At 33.1% G+C, this 22,060-nt stretch overlaps 1 protein-coding gene, 1 long non-coding RNA gene and 1 pseudogene across 2 annotated transcripts; 2 read left to right on the top strand and 1 right to left on the bottom strand.

Moving 5' to 3' along the window:
* Positions 1-273: 273 nt before the first annotated feature.
* Positions 274-17,859, bottom strand: LOC114755708 (uncharacterized). Its single transcript, XR_003741345.1, has 3 exons — positions 17,454-17,859; positions 10,134-10,147; positions 274-284 (listed from the first exon to the last, which is right to left on the bottom strand). It is a non-coding gene; the product is annotated as an uncharacterized LOC114755708 (long non-coding RNA).
* Positions 4,407-4,955, top strand: LOC114755706 (thaumatin-like protein; annotated as a pseudogene).
* On the top strand, positions 17,001-21,376 carry LOC114755705 (chloroplast envelope quinone oxidoreductase homolog). The gene is made up of 5 exons (XM_028944575.1): positions 17,001-17,173; positions 17,884-17,954; positions 18,541-18,682; positions 20,060-20,151; positions 20,557-21,376. Exons 1-5 carry the CDS (start codon positions 17,035-17,037, stop codon positions 21,244-21,246), a joined length of 1,134 nt encoding a protein of 377 aa, XP_028800408.1. The 5' UTR covers positions 17,001-17,034; the 3' UTR covers positions 21,247-21,376.
* Positions 21,377-22,060: the final 684 nt, after the last annotated feature.

The raw sequence follows: 22,060 nt of genomic DNA, 5'->3' as shown, positions 1-22,060 counted from the left end.
CTCCTATGCTCATTTGATGGGACGCCGCTGCTAACGGTTTGAAGGGCCAGCGCCACCTGAGCGGGCAGCCTACTCGGTATGGGTCCAAGACCGAACCCGCTAACTCGGTCGAGGTGCTGTATTCAGCCACAACCTGCTAAAAGTGAGGCGATGGGATCCAAGACAGACCCCTGAGACTCCCGCAGCTACGTCTCGACCTGAGTCATCCACGCCTATCAAGATTAATATAAAAATATTAGTATTGAATATTTATACTGTGATATTAATATTTAATTAATTAATTACTTACTACCATCTCATCAACTTCATCCGACACAGGAGACCCGTCTCGAGGCTTGTACAAATAAGGCCACATCTTGCTATAGGTAGGCGTCTATCCCCGCTCTTGCCGCATCTTTTCCTTCTATAAATGAAATGAAAAAAATTATTATTTAAAAACTAAATACATATACACAACATATAAATTCTTTTTATGTACTTACAATCCCATCGTAGGCAACAACAAAGCTCCTCAATCTAGCCCTATGGCGCATTGAAATGAAAACAATGCAACGATGATTTAAATTCTCTAGCGGTTCAAGCAACAAAATCGCTAGAAATTAAATGCTGGAAATATGGGGCCAATTTCACGCCAAATGGCGCCAACAATTGTGGCGGTAATTTTCTAGCGGTTGGGTCAAAACCACTAAAAATATGTGGGGTCCACACCCTTTATGGTCAAAATGCTGCAGATTTCTTGCGGTTTGTGTTATAACTGCTAGAAATGTTTATTTTTGTAGCAGTTTTTTTCAATCGCTAGAAAGTGACCGCTGGTAATTTACTAGTTTTTTTGTAGTGATAGAATCACAGAACTTATTAATGGCATTATTGAAATTGTAAAGTTGCTACTTTTTAAATTTTCTGGAAAATTTCTTGTTAACTTCTATACTAGACTTATTGATAGCGTTACAGAACTTGTTAACCCCTTTACTAAAATTGCAAAAATGTTTAAAAAAATTGTTGCCGGCCGCCGGGGCTCTAGTGATCGGCCAGCCAGTGGGAGCATTTGGTTTTTTAAAAAAAATAAATAAAATAAAGGGTAATATGGTCATTTCAACAAATTTATAAATGTCAAATTGGTCTCTTGTGTCTAAATTAGAATTTTACAAATTCAAGTGACCATTTTGACATTTCTAAATTCAAATGTCATTTTTGTGTCATGTTTCCTTGAAAAATATCCAAACCATATGGCATGAGAAAATTGAACTTGGAAGAATGTGTGGTATATGGTAGGTGAAAGGGTTCTCTCCTTTTTCCTCTTGTCCTCTTCTCTCCTCGTCCTTAGATTGACACATTCAACAGTTCAAATTTTAATATTTTTAAAACTTATGAAATATTTTTAAAAGTCTTTAGTGCATTTGTTTACTATTGAAATTAAATTTTAGTACTTTGTATTTTATTATTTTATTATTTATTTATTTCTATAATTTAATGTTTTAATTATAAGTTTAAAAGTGTTAAAATTTGAACAGATGTAAAGGCTAAAAAATAAAGAGGAAGAAAGAGGATGCTAAGGCCTTTTTCCTGCCTCTGCTACCTCATGTGCTTGTGTACTCTTGGCCTCACCACCACTTTAATTAAATCGCTCTTCATTTATTTAATTTAATTTCATTTGATTTATTCAAAATTTTGAGATTATATTGCAAATCTCATAGAAATCAAGTTCCTGCTCTAATTGTACAACAATATTGATTCACACTTAAACATTTTTTTAGCAAACCTCAATATTTAATTTCAATCATGTATTCAAAATTTCAATACGAAATAATGTTTGGATGCAAATTCTACCTTGTCGATATATCAAAATGTCATCTATTGTCAAGTTGAATGAAAGAAACACAACACCCTCATAATGAAAGAGGAATCTGTCCATTTCCATTTCCCTCTGTTTTCTTCCACTTTCCATCTCAAATCTTAATCATATGTTGTGATTTTAACAATCCAGATTTCATCTTTTATAAATTTATGAAATTATGAAGAGTTAAGGTGCATGTAGCATTTGTTCATCCAAGCACTAGATAATATTCCTTTACAATCACATGTAGCATTTGTTCACCCAAGCACTACAAAATGTGTACTACAAAATAATTTTTTTTATAGTAGTGGCACAACACCCCAAAAATATTTTCTTAAGTACATACAGCACTCTAAAGTATTTTATGGTGCTTCCAGTATTATAAAGTATTTTTTTCAGTGCGTCTAGCATATTGACATATTTTTTGATATATCTAGCACCTTTAACTTTTTTTTTTGGTACGCCCAACACTCAAAAATATTTTCTGGTACATCTAGCACCAAGGCAAAAAAAAAAGAAGTATTTTAGGGTGCTGGATGTATTTACAAAATAATGAGATTTGGATACACCACAAAATACTTTAGGCTACTTGATGTACCTGAAAAAATATTTTGAGGTGCTTGATGCATTTTAACCTAATTATGAATAAAATGTCAATTTTTTTAAAAATAAATAAAATTAAACTATTAAATTTTAGTTGTGATCATTTAAACAATAATGCCAAAATAGGTTAAAGTATACATTTTTTCTTTTAACTTATACATTGTTTTAATTTAGTCTCTTAACTTCTAAAAAGCATATATTTAGTCTTTTAACCCTAAAATAGTTAGATTTAATGATGATTTTTTTGTAAAAATTATAGTTGTTTTAAAAATTAAGCTTAATATATAAGCATTTGAGAATGCTATATTAACATTTAAGATCTCAAAATCATCATTCTTTTTATTTTGAAAAAAATAAATAAATATAAGAGATAAAGTTGTTCAAATCATATGCATATAGTCATTTTGAAAGCAGTATTTTATGTAAAAGCTTATAATTACCATTGTTGGCTTATACATTAGGGAAAATTTCATTTAAGGACCATAGTTGATAATTTATATCAAACATCCCCCAAAATATTCTGCAATATTACTGTAGGACAAAAGGACCAAACTGAAATTAAAATTAAGGGTAAGATTATAATAATACCCCTCACTTTTATTTTTTAAAAAATAAATATTGATGGTCACCGGAGTTCCCGCCATCGACGCTTAGGTGGCCGCTGCCAGAGGTTGGAGCTTTGGTGGCCTCTACTATAGCTTCGGTGGCCGGAAGATTTTTTTTTTATTAAAAAAAAAGGTGGCTAGGGAAGGTTTGAACCCATGACCTCTTGGCACACCAAAATGATGTAACCACCAAGAAAAGCAAGCTATTTAATCATGTGACACAAATAAAAATATATATAACAAAACAAACGCAAGTGCCTAAGTATAAATGAACAAGTGAAATTCGACAGTTTACAAATGAAATTCAGCAATTTACAACAAAAATTTGACAATTTACAAATAACATAATAGAATTCACAACTCCAAATGTAAATGTTTAAATACAAATGAGCAAGTAAAATTTGAAGATTTACAACAAAAATTTATGGATTTACAACCCAAATTTGGCTATTCACAAGAAACACAAGAGAATTTACAACCCAAAATGTAAGTGTTTGAGTATAAATGAACAAGTGAAATTCAACAATTTACAAGTAAAATTCAGTAATTTATAATAAAAATTTGGCAATTTACAAATAACATAATGGAATTCACAACCCCAAATATAAGTGTTTAAGTGTAAATGAGTAAGTGAAATTTGAAGATTTACAACAAAAGTTTATGAATTTACATGTAAAATTTGACAATTTATAAGTGAAATTCAGTAATTACAACAAAAATTTGACAATTTACAAATAACATAATGGAATTCAAAATTTCAAATGCAAGTGTTTAATTGTAAATGAGCAAGTGAAATTTGAAGATTTACAACAAAAGTTTATGGATTTACAAGTGAAATTTATATTTACAACAAAAATTTCATTTGCTCATTTACACTTAAACACTTGTATTTGGGGTTGTGAATTCCATTATGTTATTTGTAAATTGCCAAATTTTGGTTGTAAATTGCTGAATTTCACTTGTAAATTGTCGAATTTCATTTGTTCACTTACACTCAAACACTTATATTTTGAGTTGTGAATTCTCTTGTGTTTCTTGTAAATAGCCAAATTTGGGTTGTAAATCCATAAATTTTTGTTATAAATCTTTAAATTTCACTTGCTCATTTGCATTTAAACACTTGTATTTAGAGTTGTGAATTCTATCATGTTATTTGTAAATTACCAATTTTTTTTATAAATTGCTGAATTTATTTGTAAATTGTTGAATTTCTTGTTCACTTATACTTGGACACTATATATATATATTGTCAGGCATTATCTATATCGTTTAAATTTCAAAATCGTGAAACCACTGCTCACTGAACCCTATATATATGTCCATTATTGCAGTCTATCTTCTTCACAAAGAAATCACCACATAACTTAGCTCCCAAAAATGACTCCCCTCAAAAGCCTTTGTGTGTTCTCCCTCCTTCTGGCTCTTAGCTTCACTTTTGCTCAGGCCGCCAGGTTTGATATCACAAACAGATGCCCCTACACTGTGTGGCCAGCAGCCTTGCCCACCGGTGGCGGCCGACCACTGAATTCTGGTCAGACATGGTCCCTCGATGTGCCCGCCGGCACCACCAGCGGTCGCATATGGGGTCGAACCGGCTGCAACTTTGACGGGTCGGGTCGTGGCCGTTGCAGCACTGGTGATTGTGGCGGTGTGCTCCAATGCCGCCTCTCTGGAGCAAAACCAACCACACTTGCAGAATTCTCTCTGAACCAACCCAATAATTTGGACTTTTACGATATCTCAGTGATCGATGGTTTTAATGTTCCCATGAAGCTTAGTCCAACTTCTAGTGGATGTAGAAGTCTTCAATGCCCTGCTGATAGGTGCCCTGATGCTTACTTTTCCCTGAAGACAATACTAAAACTCACAGTTGCCAATCAGGAGCTAACTATGGGGTTGTCTTTTGCCCTTGAAGAAGTTAGTAAATGGCTTCATGTGTTCTTATTTCTCCAAATAAAGAACCATGCAGCATGTAATAAGAAGCCATTCTCAGCACATCTACTTTATGTATGCGCTTCTCTTTGGTGGGAAATAAATAAAGTCTCAATTATGATTATTATGTACTTTGATGGATCTCTCACTTTTTTTTTTTTTTTAAATTAAGAGCACATGACGCTTTGGTCCCATGGAAACTATTACCTTCGCTCTTAAAAATAAGAACTGGATAAAATATTTATTGATTTTAAATATATATAAAACTTTAATTTACTTTGTATTTCAAAATTTAAGATTATTTTAAAGTATCATTGTTAATAGCAGATATGAAGGAAATTTTTATCAAAACTAGTTTCAATTTACATTACTAAATATGATATTTAAGGGAAATCACCATAGATCTGTTGCAAATAATTAATTTCAATACTTTTCTTAATATTTGCAAATTATTTATCTAATTCTTATATTAAAAATTAGAGATAATACTTCTATATTATATAATGACTACTACTTCCAGTCCCTAATATAAGAGCTAGTTGACTAATTTGTATAGATTAAGAAAATTTTTTAAGTTACTTATTGTTTATAATAAATATATGTTATCTTCCTTAAAATATTCTTACTAATCATATATATTAGTTATAACTACTATAGAAACCTTTATTATATGTAACGACTACAAGATACTTTGAAAAAAAATAAATATAAGAAATAAAATAGACTAAGATTTTATATTTATGATCAAATTAAATATCAAACTAGTTTTTATACTAAGGATACGATATAGTATTAAATTGATCTTCTAAAACCCAAATATATCTCTTTCTTCCACATTTTGTTTTGCATTCAAGATAGCTTCGTTGACCTCACGACTGGCTTGGCTTTTTCATAGTCATTGATCAACTCTTTTACAGCTTTGGGTCTTTAAGCCACGTTAAAGTTCGACGCACCGACAAGAAAAAGTCGTTACCCACTCTTCTCTGGTCCGTCTCTCTGGTGAAATTCGAGCTCGTTAATTTAACTAACAGCTAATTACAATTAAAGACACTTTTCATTTTAACTCCAAAGAAAATAATTAATTTAGATTTCCGTAAGTAAGTTTTGTTTTAGGCCCTCATCTCATTCAAACTTTTTATTTTTGGCTAACTAAACAAGACTCATAGGTTTATACTACCTTTAACCCTTAATATAAGACCCAGTTAACTAATTTGAAAAAATTAAGAAAGTTATTAAATTATTTTAAAGTATTTATATTCATCAGTTTTCTCCAAATTAACTAATTTGTTTCACTTATAAATTGATATGTAATCTAATAATATTAATTTAGAGATGTCATATAATATAAATTATAATTAAGTAATTTAGTAACTTTCTAAATTTCTTAACAAATTAGTCAACTAAGTAATATATTAAAAATCAGAGTCAGTAACACATAACAGAACATTTAAATACATATTTGATAATAAGTTTAGATATATTGGGCCAGTAAATTTATTTTGTGACTTTTCTTTTTTGCATCAAATTATTTGAAGTGGAGAGCTGAAGATTATTCAACTATTCTAGATTTTTTGCCTTGTTTTCGTCCTTTCTCATAGCAGTGCAGCGAGTACATTTATTTCGTGACTTTTTGCATCAAATTATTTGAAGTGGATAACTGAAGCTTATTCAACTATTCTAGATTTTTTGCCTTGTTTTCGTCCTTTCTCATAGCAGTGCAGCGAGTACATTTATTTCGTGACTTTTCTTTTTTGCATCGAATTATTTGAAGTGGATAACCGAAGCTTATTCAACTATTCTAGATCTTTTGCCTTGTTTCTCCTAGCAGCGCAGCCGACATACATAGAATCTGGAAAGCATATGCTTCCGTATTTGTTGACTTTATTATCATTACATTTAAAGATAGTGACGTCATAAATCTTGCATATCGGTGGTTATGTTATAGTTACAGTAGGCAAAACGAGCCATTGGGCCGCCCGTTTAAACCTGTTTAAATTAGGAACCAGGCTTATAATTTGGAGTCTTTAAAAGAAACTTAGATTTAAAAGGGACAACTCTGTAGGACTTGAAAATAAAAAGGCCGGCCCGAAGCCTATTTAAGCCCTCCAACAATTTTTTTTAATTTATATTTTTTTCTTAATCCTAATCTAAGTTCTTAACATTTTACATACTCTTCCTCTCTAAGTTTTACTTTCAGTTTTTCACTTACTCTTAGCTCACACCTCAATCTCTAATGATATTAGAATAAATAAAAATATATTCTCCATATCTTAAATTAGATTTCAAATTTGTATTTATTTAAACCAACAGTTATATATTAAAATAAACAAAATATATTCCCCATATTAAAACAAAAATTTTACTGATTGAACCAACATATATATATCAATTTGTATATATGTTATAAAATTTTAATAAATAAGTTAACACTTTTTCTATAATAACTATATCATAATTTTTACTGTATATTTAAATAGAGTTAGATAAGCGAGCTAAACAAAACCAAAGAAGACCATCCTAAACAAAAGTGAAAAAAGGATGACATAGTTAGCTCATTAAAAGTGTACTATGGATCAATCCAAAGTGCTAAGATATTTCAGATTTCTCATGAGATTGTGTAGCAAAGTGATTTTCATAATTAAAGCCTAAAAAATCATTGATATTTTTAGAAGTTAATTAAAAAGAACCTATTACTAGTGAAGCACAATAAAATATTCTTACAATTAATAATAGTGATGATAGTGTTTGTCCACTATTTTTTTTTTTAGTGAAAATATTTGGCTACTTTTAATGGAACTTTTGAATGTTAATGTTATTGACTTGTTATGTCTAATGAGTGTTTTAGATTTTTTGTATGTTGATAGACATTTAGATATGATGATCTTTTGTACTTGTGACTTAATTTTATTCATATTTATGTCTTTTACTAGTAATTTCATTGGTTTATTTTTATTTTTTGATAAAACATATGAAAAATAATTTTTTTTAAATGGGCCGAAAGCTCGCGGGATGACCTTGAGCCCGTCTATTTAAAGGCCAGGCCTAGTAAATTGGGGTACTTTTGAAATTTCGCTCATGTAGGGCCGGTCTTTTTAAGCCCATCAGTCTTACAGGGCTAACCCGTTTTCCCAGCTCGAGTTATAGTAGTTGCAAAGAATCAATACAATACATATACTCCTCCTGTCCTAAATATAAGACCCACTTTGTAGTATAAATTACATTAGAAAAGGGGTTTTTATACTACAAAGTGAGTCTTATATTTAGAAAATTTACTCTACTCTTATATTTAGGACTGAGGAATATAAGATTAGTTGTGTTTGGAATGTGAAAGATAAAAGCATAAACATGATATCTGAAGCAATAAATTTGAGAGTCCCTAGTTTTGATAATCTGGGGGGTGGTGACTGGTTATCTAACTTTGAGATTTCCAAAACCATTTAATAATATGATTCTGGGCAAACTCAGTAACCCAAGAAAAGTAAGCACTATATTAGAAACAAACCATATACCAAGGCTTTTTGAGTTTTAGATGAGTCTCCAAACATCCCTATGCTACAAATACAAGTGGTTAATAACTGATGTAGATTGTCCAATTTGCATGGTAAGCCAAACATATAGCAATGAACCATTTTATAAATGAAGTGTACCTTAGTTTTGATTAAAAAAAGAGAACTCAGTTGGGAATAAGAAATAGAAATAAGGAATTAGGACAAAAATCAAGAGAAGTCAAAAGTTCTAAACTTCACTATTTAAATTAAGATATATAATATTGACACAAATCTCACACTGTTCTAGACTAGAAACCATGATGCTTCAGAGAAAGAACAATACGTTTCAATATCCAACTCAATTTGGATGGCTTCTAAATCTTTTAGACTTTGATCATACTCTTTCTCAGAAGAAGTAACAACAGACATAAGCCACTTTAACTCCTTTTCATTATCAGCCAATTCCCACTTGCAGATTTGAGGGTAACTGCAAGATGTTTTTCCTGTCTTACCTTAAACCCTTTCAGGTTTGGGCTCTTTTATGTGTCTCCCTCAAATGTCCTTTGTAATGCCTCAAGCTCTGAAGAGGCACAATAGGATGCTACGTCCTCTCCAGGTTTCTTCTAGGAAGAGACGTGTGGTTTAAGGTTAGTTTTATACTACCTCCAGTTCTTAATATAAGACTTTATTTGACTTTTATTTGGATCATAAATATAAGACCCCAATCCACTTTATCTTTCATATTTATGCATTTTTTTTAAAGATAATCCTTATAATAATAGTAATTCTAGCCAATATACTTAATTAGCAAGAATAACTTAGGAGGTAGAGAAGTCTGCATCTGATATGAGGAGAGGGCATATGGTATTGCTTTAATTAGTATAGCTCTACCATCCATACTTAAATAGTTTCTTTTCCAACTAGCAAGTCTTCTATGAGTTTTTTCTAGAATGGAAGCAAACACTACATAAGATGTCCTTTTATAGATAAAGGGAATCCCTAGACACTTGCCTAAGTCTCCTATTAGCCCCACTCCCATTTGTTGGCTCATCTCTAAGGCTCTAGAAATGTGAACATTTTTAGAAAAGAAAGCCTTGGTTTTGGCCCTATTCATGCTTTGCTTAGAGGCAGAACAAAATTTGTCAATACAATCATTCATTACACCCACTTGCCAAGTTAAGGCCTCTCTAAATAGAATCAAATCTTCAGTAAAGAATAAGTGGGAAACTTTAAGGCCTTGATGATTAAGCCTAATCGATTCTTATCTACCCTCATCAACTACATCTTTGATTATATGATTAAGTCGTTCCATAAAAAGGGTAAACACATACTGAGACATGGGGTCTCCTTGTCGGATACCTCTTGAAGGCATAAATTGCTCTGAAGTTTTGCCATTCCACAATAACTAGAAGGAAGCACTCGAAATACACATCATGATTAGATTTCTTAGCTTGTCCTTTAACCCTACTACTTTCAGGGTACCATCGATGAAAGCCCATTCCAACATGTCATAGGTTTTTCCCAAGTCTACTTTGACTACTAACCATCTCCCATTCCCTGTTTTTCTTTTCATCAAATGGATGACTTCTTGAGTTATTATAATGTTGTTACTACTTTGTTGACCTGCTATGAAGCTACACTGATGATGCCCTACTATCTTTCCCATAATACTTTTCAATCTCTAGCTAATAATTTTTGTGATTACCTTATAACTCACATTACAAAGGGAAATGGGCCGAAAATCCTTCATGTTCATAGGTTTCTCCATCTTCAATGTAAGAACCATATTGGTGTGATTCAATTCTCTTACTCTAGACAGATCTTTGAATATGTCTTTCACCATATTGCACAGAGAGCCACAAACAATACTCCAATACTCATGATAAAAGAAGGTTTGGATACTATAACGCATCTTTAATTTCATTTTCATCCACTTCCTTTGTTAATAATTGCCGATTAGTCTCATTTAGAGCAAGGAACCTATTCATAATCTCAAGTATTCCCCTGCCCATCAATTCACTACTAAATAATCTTTGATAATAAGAGCTGGCCATATTTTTTAATTCTTCTTGATTAAATACCCGATCTCCTTGTATATTTTGAAGACCATCTACTTTATTTTTTCTTCTTTTGATGATAGCTGAAGTATGAAAAAATTGACTGTTTTTGTCTCCCTATTTAAGCCAATTACATCTAAATTTTTGCAATCACATCAACTCCTCTTGAGCAACAACTTGTTGTATTCCTTTCATAATTTTGTCTCAGTTTGGGCTAAATATTGGTTATCCCTCCTACTTCTAGATCTTTCGACCCCTTCTATTGGTCTCATTAGCTTTTTCTTCTTGTTTAGGGTACTTCCAATTTTGTCTCTGTTCCACTGTTAAGCATTCATTGTAAAATGGTTCACTTTTTTGCACCAATCTCTTTCTTCTGTTTTAACCACATCTACAAAATCTATCTCTTTCCTTGATCATGTTTCGTTCCCAAGTGAACCTGTCGCCAACACTTTCTACTTTTATCAGTTGAGTTTCTCTGATGCATTCCCCAAATTGATTCATAGAAGTGTAATTTGGAAGAGAGCCCCCTAATTTATTTTCTTTGGATAGGTAAGCAGTGAAATCTCCTACTACTAGCTAGGCATCAATTATGATTTTACTAACTGCAATAAGGTCTTTTCATAGGCTCTTCCGAAGGGTTCTACATGGCTTAGCATAGATACAAGACAACAAAAACGATAAATTACTACTTGGTTGGAACACCTTAATGTGGATGCACTGAGTGATGGAATAATGATATTGAATAGTGATTTCATCCTCATTTCGCAAAATCTATATCCCCCTAGCATAACCCGCATCTTCAAGTCGTATCTAATTGTTAAAACCCAATTTACTCACTATCGTTTCTGCCTTTGTATCACTGATTCTAGTTTTCAGAATTATTAGAATATCCACCTCTTTACTTTTAAAACATCTTTGATTCTTTTGAGGAAATGTTTAGAGGCAACCCTCTACAATTCCATGATATAATATTCATGATTAAAGGGCAAAAAAGGGAATTAATGCACCTCTTATTACTGTGAGTGTGGAGCATCCGTCTATGACATTCCCTCATTACCATCTTCACCATCAGCCTCAATTGACTCATGCCATTGGTCATTAATCTCCTGCCCTTCTTGATTAAAGTCAAGAGCTCTATTGCATGTTGTTGAATCAGGAGGTTGTGATGAAGGAAAAATCAAATGATTTTGGCATTCTTAGGCATCTTGTGTTTCTATCTGGTGGATTTTTAATGTGGTCATTTCCAGGTGATCAGCACGGAGGTGTTGGGCTTGGGAAATTCAGCTGGGTCTGTCATTTGTTATTAAGTTAGCATTCAAATCCAATGGGCTCATCTTTGATAAATGATCTAATGACAAAGTTTGGACCTTGTGGATACACTGTGTTTTTTGCCACTCTCTTTTGTCTTTCCCTAAGGTGAATGGGCTTCCGTTGGGCTTGGGCTTGTATTAAAAACAGGGGTATTCAAAGTAGGCTTTTTTTTGTTTTAATATTGTTGACACTAGGCTTTCCTTTTTGCTTCTCCTTTCTTGTCATGCCGTCACTCTCCTTTCTCGAACGTCAGGTCTTCGCAACTTGACTCTTTCCACCGTTGTGTTGTTATTGGTGCACTGGGCTAGTGTGTTTAGGTCCACTTTTAAAGCTTTCCCTATCATGTTACCAAGCTCCCAAATACATTCGTCAGCGTAAATGTGTATCGGCAATATAGGAACTCTAACCCATATTGCAACTTTTTTTACTTTGTTGCAATAGGGATTGAAATTTGGACGCTATCTTTAGACAGCTAGGTAGTGGCCTTGTACCAACCAAGGGCCACCGAAGAGGATTCTTCTTAGTTTCACCTCTGTAGTTCTAAAAACAAAATAGTTGTTCTCATTCAAAAAAAAAAAACAAACAAACAAAATAGTTGTTTGGCAAGTCAATAAGCTCAAAATGATCTGATTTTAGTAACTATGGCATTCTGTTCTTCAGTGTTCTCATATTTGTTTCGCGGCCTAGGACTATTAGAATAAGAGCATCCTTCCAAGGCCAGCACAGTTGCTTCAATCTCTCATCATTTATGTCCAGCTTTGGAAGACTTCTATCATCTTCTTCCATTCTTCTGTCAACTCCAGAGCAGTGGCTTCTTCTTCTTCTAACCATTCCTTCATAAGTTCCGCAAAATCCTGGTCTTCAGCCTTATCTGCCTCCTTGCCCATAAGTTTAGCTTTATAGGAAATCTGAATTTTTTCAAGACCTCTTGGCCCATTTTGGGGTTGACCCTTATCTCCCTCGCTCTATTAATTCAAGCTCTGATTTTTCTCGGTGTTTACGTTCTCTGGTCCCCGTTTTTGCGGATCAGAATCTCTCATCAAAACATCTTCATTCATCTTCTTAGTGGGTCGTTTGAGTAGATCATTCTCCTCAGTTGTCTTATTCTTCTTTTCAATAGTCGGAGCTCCATCTCTGGCAAGTTGACCGGTGCACACACCCTTTTTCTCTTTTTCTTGGCATATTTGTGCTATGATTCCTTTTTTTATTTATTTATTTTTTTTAATAATTTTGACATATATAAACATTTTCCACACTTTCCTGGAATCGCTACTGGCTATACTTGCCATCCATGACCAATGATTTTTAATTTAAGTCAAGGATGAAGAAAATGCTAAATAAAAACAAAGAATACTGGGAATTATACTTGCCGCTTGGAAACCCAACCATAAATGTAATGCAATTGATTTGTTCTTAATATTTTGACAAAGGTTAAGTTTTGCCATAGTGATGCTAAGGAAGATTAGTGCTAAAACTTAAATAAAAAAAAAAAAGAAAAATTACTTTGACAATATGTGAATTGAAAGTCGAGTTATTCTACGGCAAGAGGACGGAAAGGGGTGAGGATTTTCTGTCAAAAAGAGGGCAGTTTTATAATGACAAGATGACATTTTGATCCTAAACTAAGAAATATATAATTATCACAAAATTCTTAACTTATACATATGCCATATAGGATGTCACATAGAATGCCACGCCATGCTGATTAATATGATATATTCGTCTGGTTCCTAATATATGACATAATTGTTAAAATGATTTTAGTTCTAAATATAAGACTTATTTATCATATTTATTAATTTTTTCTAAATTATCCCTGTGGATACTCCCTCAACTATAAGCAAGTAGAAGAGGGAGAGAGAATATTAAGAAAAGTGATTATGGTGTTTTACGAAAAACATGTCAAATTTCTTATAATTAATTAACTTACCTAACTTTCTTAATCTAATCAAATTAGTTAAATAACTTTTATATTAAGGACCGGAGGAGTAGTAATTTTCGTAAGTGACTTAACGGTAAAATTAATGGACTAATGATGAGGGGTTTAATATCTAAAATTAAAACATGAAGGAGATTTTTTTTTTTTGCCAAAAAACATGAAGGAGATTAAATTTAAACTTTGAAACATGAGAGAGATTATATACAATTAACCAAAATTCAAAAAAGTTTTGTAGATTTTAGCCTAAGATTTAGGCATATACATACACTTTAACCATTTATAATTCCTCTTATTCTTTTATCAGAAAAGCCGACGCCATACCCCCATCATTGTATTGACAACTGGAAATAAGCAAACTGGTCACTTGACTAGTCCAAACAATTCCATAAATCAAAGAATTTTGACTTAGAGTGACCTGGAGTAACCCAGATAAAACTGGGGGCGACACTGTTAACCCATATGGTTTAATGGGTTAACCTTGTTGCTTTTTTTTTTTTTTAAAGAAACAATTTAAAAGTTGTTTTAATGCAAAAAAATTGACATTATTTTCTTTTTATTTTTTTATTTTTAAGTTTTTATTTTAATTTTAATAAGAAACATTATCATTTTCACTCAATTTAAATATAGCTTTGTATTTTGTTAGATACTTTGATTCTAAATTTGATTTCTCATTTTTTTTATTGTTTTATCAATTTTATATTAATAAAATAATTATTAAAAATGAATTATATGTTTATATTTGCAAGTTTTGAGCTTAATTTAATTATTTAATTACATGAAAATATTTTTAAAAAAAGAGAATTTAGTCTATAAAAATTTGTAATAATTTAACAAGAAAAATATAATAAATAACCCTAAAAAATGTTAAAGGACAAATTAGGATGGGAAAATTTGAAAATCTCAAATCAGAGCATTTTAAAATTTTAAGATGGTGTGAAATGACAATATTGCCCTTGTACTCCCTTATGACTATTTTTGTTTGGTTATTGATTACTCTATTTTTGTTATTGACTATTTTTGTTTTCAAAGTTTGGATGACTACTTTTGTATAGGCATTAACTACATAAGAGTAGTAAATAAAAAAAAAGTAGTCACTATATTTACAACAACATTGAATATATTTTTTGAATTTTTAAAGCAAAAGAAATTAATAAGAAAATTAGAGTAGTCAGTAATTAAATAAGAGTCGTCACCAAATTTTTTTAAAAAGTAATTAATAAGAAAATTAGAGTAGTCAGTAACTAAATAAGAGTCGTCACTGAATTTTTAAAAATAAAAGTAGTCAATTGTGCTATTAGAATAGTCAATAGCTAAACAAAAGTAAACACTGAATTTCTAGAAATAAATACAGTCAATAACTAAATAAGAGTAATTAATACTTAAGCAACAATAGTGATCAAAGTTTTAGTGATTGGTCATTGAAGTTCCGGTGACATGCTATTGGGGCTCTGGGGACTAGTAACCGGAGGGGTCATTGGTGCTAGGGCTTTGGCGACCTGTTGAGGTGCCAATCTTAAAAAAAGGAAAAAAAAAAAAAATTAATGAAGGGCATTTACATTATTTCACAAGATTTAAATATTTTAAAATAAAATAAAGGGTTTGATTTGCGATTTTGATATTTACCCACACTAATTTATCATTTAGCAATTTTCAGGATATTTTATTGTTTTTTTCTAATTAAATTTAAAATTTTAAAAATATATGTACAAAAAAAAAAAGAACATGCGTGTTGACGGGTTATGCCCCCAGCTCGTCTCGTGGCGACCTTGAGCTGGTTAAATGTCAGCCTATTAAGACCCACATGGGTTCAAACCCGTGACAGCTTGGTCTATCGTGTTACCAGCTCTATATGACACCATGATGTCAATTTGTTCCGGTCAAAAAAAAAAATGATGTCAATTTGTCAAAAGAATTGTAAAGAAAATTTAGAAAAAACTATAAGTATATAATTAATTTGTTAGTGATTTTTCTTTACCAGCTAATTTGTTAGTGATTTAAGATAAAAGGAATTGAGAGTATATATTATTTTGTTAGTGATTTAAGATAAAAAAAATTGTAAGTATATGATTATTTTGTTAATGATTTAAAATATTAAATTGATATTTATGAAAATTTAAAATATGACGCGTTGAATCTTGACCGTTTGAAATGCCCGTCCGATTTTTAACGTAGATGAAAATAGGGAGCTTAGGTTCGGCCATCACAAAAACAAAATCAAATGATATGCAACCTCAAATCTATTTAAGCTTCATTTTGCTCGTATCTATATCTGTCTTGCGTGATTTCTGGTTTCTCCCTCGCCAGTACTGCATTTCTCCCAATCAAAGAAACTGAAGATGGGATGGAGGAGATTTAGGAGGCTCACCTTAGTCCAAGGTCATCGTTGCATGGGGCATTGAGCTCTCTTCCTTCCTATTCTTCTTCTTCAAGGTCCATTGATTCTTCTCGTCTTCAAAATCGCTCCCTCACTTTGTTCTTTTCTATCTCAGATTCGGCTGATTCGCGAAAATGAGAGTGTGGAAGGCGGAGGTTGAGTTAATATAACTTACTAGACCATTTTGCCCTCCTCTTTTTTCTTGCTGAAAACTTCATTCCTCTATTTAATACTCTGTTAGCCCTTAATATATGATTTAATTGTTGGGTTGATTTTGATCCTAAATATAAGATATATTTATCATATTTATCAGTTTTTTTTTCTAAATTACCTCTATTGATACTCACTTAAGCATAATCAAGTAAAAGAGGGAGGAATGATATTAAAAAAGATGATTATGGTGTTTTAAGAAAAATATGTCACATTTTTTATAATTGACTAACTTACCTAATTTTTTTAATTTAATTAAATTAGTTAAATATGTTTTGTATTAAACACTGGAGGTGTGTGTCAGCAAATAATTTCTAGAAATAATCCACAAACTCTAGAAGAATCTTTTCTCAATTAACTTCTTTAACGATAGAATTATTTTTTAAAATTTTTGGACTGAAAGTTCTCTTTTAGCTTTTTTTTTAAATATTTCAAAAAAAGGTTTTAATTTCAGAAAATAGTTTTAAAATTATATGTAACTCTGTTGATGAAATAAACTTCTCTTATTTCTTAAAATAATTATCTATAATTTTTTGTTGACTTTTTTAAGCCTTCAAACATTTTTAATAATTAAAGAAGCTTTTTGATGATTTCACATTAAAGCATAATTTCATTTTTAAGACCAATTGGTCGGAAATGTTCGTTTCTTACTAATTCCCCCTTCCCCCGGACTCAGTTTCCATGCTAAGCATCTCCACAACGATGGCAAGAGGCTCCACGCCGGTGTATGCCGCCGACATCCTGACGAAGAAATTGAGGGGTACAGCGCCGCCGATGTCGGAGCTTCTCTTCCTTGGCTCACTGGAGCGATATTCCATTGGTCATATTACTTTAAGAATCAGACCTTTTCATTTCTTTAATTTGTAGCATTTCTTCATAAACTATTCCTAACAAAGTATAAGAAAAGGATATTACAGCCCGGGTAACACCGTATCTGAATAAAGAGGCTCTGAAAGGTAGGAATCATTAAAGAGGAAGAGCAGCTTCGATGGGAAACTATTGAGTTTTCGCAGTTATTAAAAAATTCAATCTCATCATGTCGGACCTTTTTTTTTTTTTTTGGGAGTTGGATTGCTTGTATAGAATTGAAAATCATTAACTAAAGCAATAATTTAATAAGCCGAGCTGACAATCGCCAACAGCATCTATAATTTGGCGGATTGCAGTTCCTAAAAGTCAACTCTATCGGGTCTTCCTCAGTGGATATGGCCAGGAAGCTTATCTTTGAGAGTTGGATTGCTTGTATAGAATTGAAAATCATTAATTAAAGCAATAATTTAATAAGCCGAGCTGACAATCGCCAACAGCATCTATAATTTGGTGGATTGCAGTTCCTGAAAGTCAACTCTATCGGGTCTTCCTCAGTGGATATGGCCAGGAAGCTTATTTTTGAGAGTTGGATTGCTTGTATAGAATTCAAAATCATTAATTAAGGCAATAATTTAATAAGCCGAGCTGACAATTGCCAACAGCATCTATAATTTGGCGGATTGCAGTTCCTGAATGTTAACTCTATCGGGTCTTCCTCAGTGGATATGGCCAGGAAGCTTATGCATGCGATTCAGTACGATAACTGTGGCGGTGGTCCGGCTAGTTTGAAGGTTAATTTTTCTTTTCCTTTCTTTTTGACTTGGACTTCTGTGTCTGTGACTTGTACTGCTATATGATACTTTCATTTTGGGGAGTTTCTATTGTATCGCAGAGTTGAAAAGGTTTTCTGTGAATGAATCCAGGAGGCGGAAGGGGAGTGAGAGTAGTATGAGACCTGATTATTTTTGTGCATGTATTTTTTGTTATCATATCTATTCATTTGCTTTCCACCAAAAAAAAAAAAGAAAAGGAAAAAAAAAAGAAAAGAAAATCTATTTATTTGCTGAGAATTTTAACGCGACATTAAAGCCTTATGTGACCAATTAGTTTGGAATTTAATCTATCCGCCTCCCTACTGCCACTGAAAAAAAACTTCACTTTAATATATATTTAATCACAGGGTATGGTTGGAGTGTGCTTTGTTCATGATTCAAATACCAGATAATTTTTATTTGAGGGGGGTAGTTGGATAAATAAATTAAATCATTCTTGCATCTTAACTTTTGGCATGAAGTGGTCTCTCTCCTTTTTCCCTATTGCTTTCTCAATTTGAGTTTGCCTTAGAAGATTGCATTGTTATTTTATATTTGTGAGCAGCATGTTGAGGTTCCAGTTCCCACTCCGAAGAAAGATGAAGTTTTGCTGAAAGTGGAAGCCACTGGAGTGAACCCTATTGATTGGAAGATTCAGAAGGGCTTGCTTCGGCCCATATTCCCGGGAAAGCTTCCTCATATACCTGGTAAAATTAATTTTTTTTTAGTGCTCTTTGAAAAGTTCTAGAGCATTCTTTGTACTTAACTTTCAAAATATGTGATTGACTTATATAGTTTGATCCTTACAATTCATGGTTTTATCTACATTTTCTTTCTGATATATGTTATGTCTCTCCACACACGTGTGTGTGTGTGTGTGTCATATTTATTGAACTGAGGAGGACTTCAGAGTCCCTTATTTGACAGTGACTTACTATCCATGTTGAATAGGTAACCAATAGCTGCCAATTGTTTAAAATTTAGGCAATGGGCACCAGGCTCTCCAAAAGCACCAAACATGGTATCTGTTGCTTAATCAGGAAATTGGAATTGGTTATGATGCAGGAACTTCTTACTTCAGCATTTAAAATAATTTATCTATGGTCCTGTTCCAGGTCTCTGAACAAAATCTTCGAGGTTGGGATTAAGGACTAGGGGTTCTAGGTGATATTGAAGATTATTTGAACAAGTTTATTTTTTGTTTTCATACTTTTTTGGGATGCGTTCCAAAAGCAGCAGGTTCAGTTTGATCAGAAAGTCAGAGGAAAAGAGAGAGAGCAGAGGTTCAGGCGTGGAAGATTAGCTTAGGTACAACACATGTCTTTGCAGCTTGGGCTAATTTGAAACTAAACTCCGGATGCACTGATCTGGTTAAGGCCACTGTGATATAAGCCTGTCACTACTGGATTAAATAAAAGCCCTAATGAGTAATTGCTGGGATCGCTCAGTGGATCATACGAAGCATAGCTATGGAGATGGGCAAGTTGACATATCACTCGTACAATTCATAATATATAAGCATAAGCATAAAAGTTTTATTTAATGACCTGGTTTTTTGAAAAGACTGCATCATCTTCCTATATTCTATGTATCTTAATGTTTATTCTCAAAACATTCTACAACCTATAAAAGATGCTAATTTATAAAACTCAAACTATTCATATACAACAAAAAGAGCATATAGAAAGAACTTTGATGATCTCATCAAATTGGGGTTTCTAGTCACTATTTTTTCCCCCAAAAGCTTTTCTGTGTTTGAATTGTGTACTTGCAATGTTAGTGGAAAAAATATGTCAATTTCTTGTCATGCTTGTCCAACTCACCATTACGCCTGAAAATTGATGTCTTCGTGCATCATTGTGACAACTGTTCACGCATACCAAAGTAAAATACCCAGGAACTCTGGGTGACTACATGCTGTGCTTCATAGTTCTAATTATGCTTTGCTGGCGACAGTGGACTTATTCTACTTTGGATGTATAATTGATTTATTAATAGTGCGTTTTTATTTTGTATTCATGTCATACTGATAGTTCCTCTCGTATTATGGCATAAGTGATGCTAAATTTCTTTGTTGGAAACAGGTACTGATATAGCAGGAGAGATAGTACAGGTTGGATCACAAGTCAAAGATTTCAAAGTTGGTGATAAAGTTGTTGCTAAACTTTCTCATGAGGTAATCTTCTTTCTAATCTCTTTGATATTCTGCTAGTTGTGGGTTAAAATTGTGAGCTTGCGTAGATATTTGACTGGTGACAAAAAAGAAAATGGATAGCAGATGGGTTTTTTCTGAGATAGATTTATTCTGCATGCTTTGGTCTGTAAACCGAGAAAGTTATAGGTAATAATTGTGCTTTATATCCAACATCCTTATGTGCTGATGCATTCATCTTACTCCCTTGAATGTGGGAGCATTTTGTGTCCATAATCTAGAAGAATATAAGATGGATTGTTTTCCTGAGTTTACAATCCGTGTAACAGTTTATAGTCTCCAAGCATACATCTTGTCCAATTTATTTTTCAGCGCATCCTAATTATGTACAATTTTTTCTTTGGTCTGTTTGTTCATGTTGAATGGCAGCATGGAGGTGGATTAGCTAACTTTGCTGTGTCTTCTGAGAGGTTAACAGTTGCCAGACCATCTGAGATCTCAGCTGCTGAAGGTTCGGCTTTACCTCTGCCTGGCCTCACGGCTCATCACGTCCTCACAGAGATTGCTGGAGTCAAGCTTGATGGAACTGGTGAACAAAAGAACATTTTAGTAACTGCAGCCTCAGGTGGTGTTGGTCACTTTGCAGTTCAACTAGCAAAGCTAGGGAACACACATGTAACGGCCACCTGTGGTGCTCGTAACATCGACTTTGTCAAGAGCTTAGGTGCTGATGAGATTCTTGACTATAGGACTCCAGAAGGGGCAGCTTTAAGGAGTCCATCTGGTCGAAAATACGATGCCGTGATACATTGTGCCACTGGAATTCCATGGTCAACCTTTGAGCCTCAATTGGCTGAACAGGGGAAGGTAGTAGATTTAACGCCTGGCATAAGTGCACTGATGACTTATGCTCTGAAGAAACTTACATTCTCTAAGAAGCAACTTGTACCATTCTTCTTCGTAACGGCCAAAAAACAGAACCTGAATTATCTGGTTCAGTTGGTTGAAGATGGGAGGCTTAGGATTGTCATTGACTCCCGTTTTCCTTTGAGCAAAGCCGAAGATGCTTGGGCTAGAAGTATTGATGGCCATGCCACTGGAAAAATCATTGTCGAGTGATAGAAAAAGATTGCTTGAACTGCTGGATGCTGCTATTTTTCTGTAAAAAGGTTTGTGTATGACCTTCGATGTTTGTATTTGTGTGTTAAGAAAAGTAAATAAATAAATGTTTGTGTTTTAAGGAGTTGAATTATGGAATTAGGCATATGATGCAACGTGATGGTTTCAAACCTTATTTCCTTCGAACTTCGGCTGGCCTGAATATTGTTAAAATGAGACTGGGTCAACCTTTTGAGACTGAACTGTGATGGATTCAGACGGCTTGGAAATGTTTGGACTGAGGAAAATAGATGAGAAAAGAAGATATGAAACATGTTATTTTTCAATTGAAAACCTAAAAATAATTTTCCCCTTACCGTCTTCCTTTAAATATCTCTATTTTCCACCCTCCTTGTGATAGTGGACAGAGACGAAACAGAGTATTTTCATTCACAAAACGAAATGGTGGACGGTACATCAATATATTTCCCCCAATCATCACACGTCAGCAACGTATCTCTTTCTCTCTCTATAACAAACCCATAACTAACCCCATAGCAAAGGTTTACCTGAATGCTGAAATAACCGTCCCCGTATTATTATTTATCATTTACTATTTATCATATATCAAATACTCCCCCCCTACGGAAGATCCTTGTCCACAAGGATGGTGGGAGCTTGTGGTGCAGCCGTGGAAAAATGCGGAAACTGGTGTTGGATAGTAGTAATATCCTCCCAGGTGGCATCTTCTGGTTGAGTCAGCTTCCAGCGAATTAAGACCTGTGTAACCGGAAGATTGTGGCGCTTAATGATCTTCCTACCAAGAATCTCCTCC

This window comes from Neltuma alba, unplaced genomic scaffold (genome assembly GCF_004799145.2).
Source record: "Neltuma alba isolate B1F8T4 unplaced genomic scaffold, ASM479914v2 tig00010324_pilon, whole genome shotgun sequence".
In the NCBI taxonomy this organism is placed as follows: Eukaryota; Viridiplantae; Streptophyta; class Magnoliopsida; order Fabales; family Fabaceae; genus Neltuma; species Neltuma alba.
This window is presented reverse-complemented; position numbering and strand designations above follow the sequence as displayed.

Coding starts and splice junctions, on each gene's coding strand:
- LOC114755705 (XM_028944575.1), top strand. CDS start 17,035: ATGCTAAGCATCTCCACAACGATGGCAAGAGGCTCCACGCCGGTGTAT. Junction 17,174..17,883: donor ACTGGAGCGATATTCCATTG/GTCATATTACTT, acceptor GGTCTTCCTCAG/TGGATATGGCCAGGAAGCTT. Junction 17,955..18,540: donor GTGGTCCGGCTAGTTTGAAG/GTTAATTTTTCT, acceptor ATTTGTGAGCAG/CATGTTGAGGTTCCAGTTCC.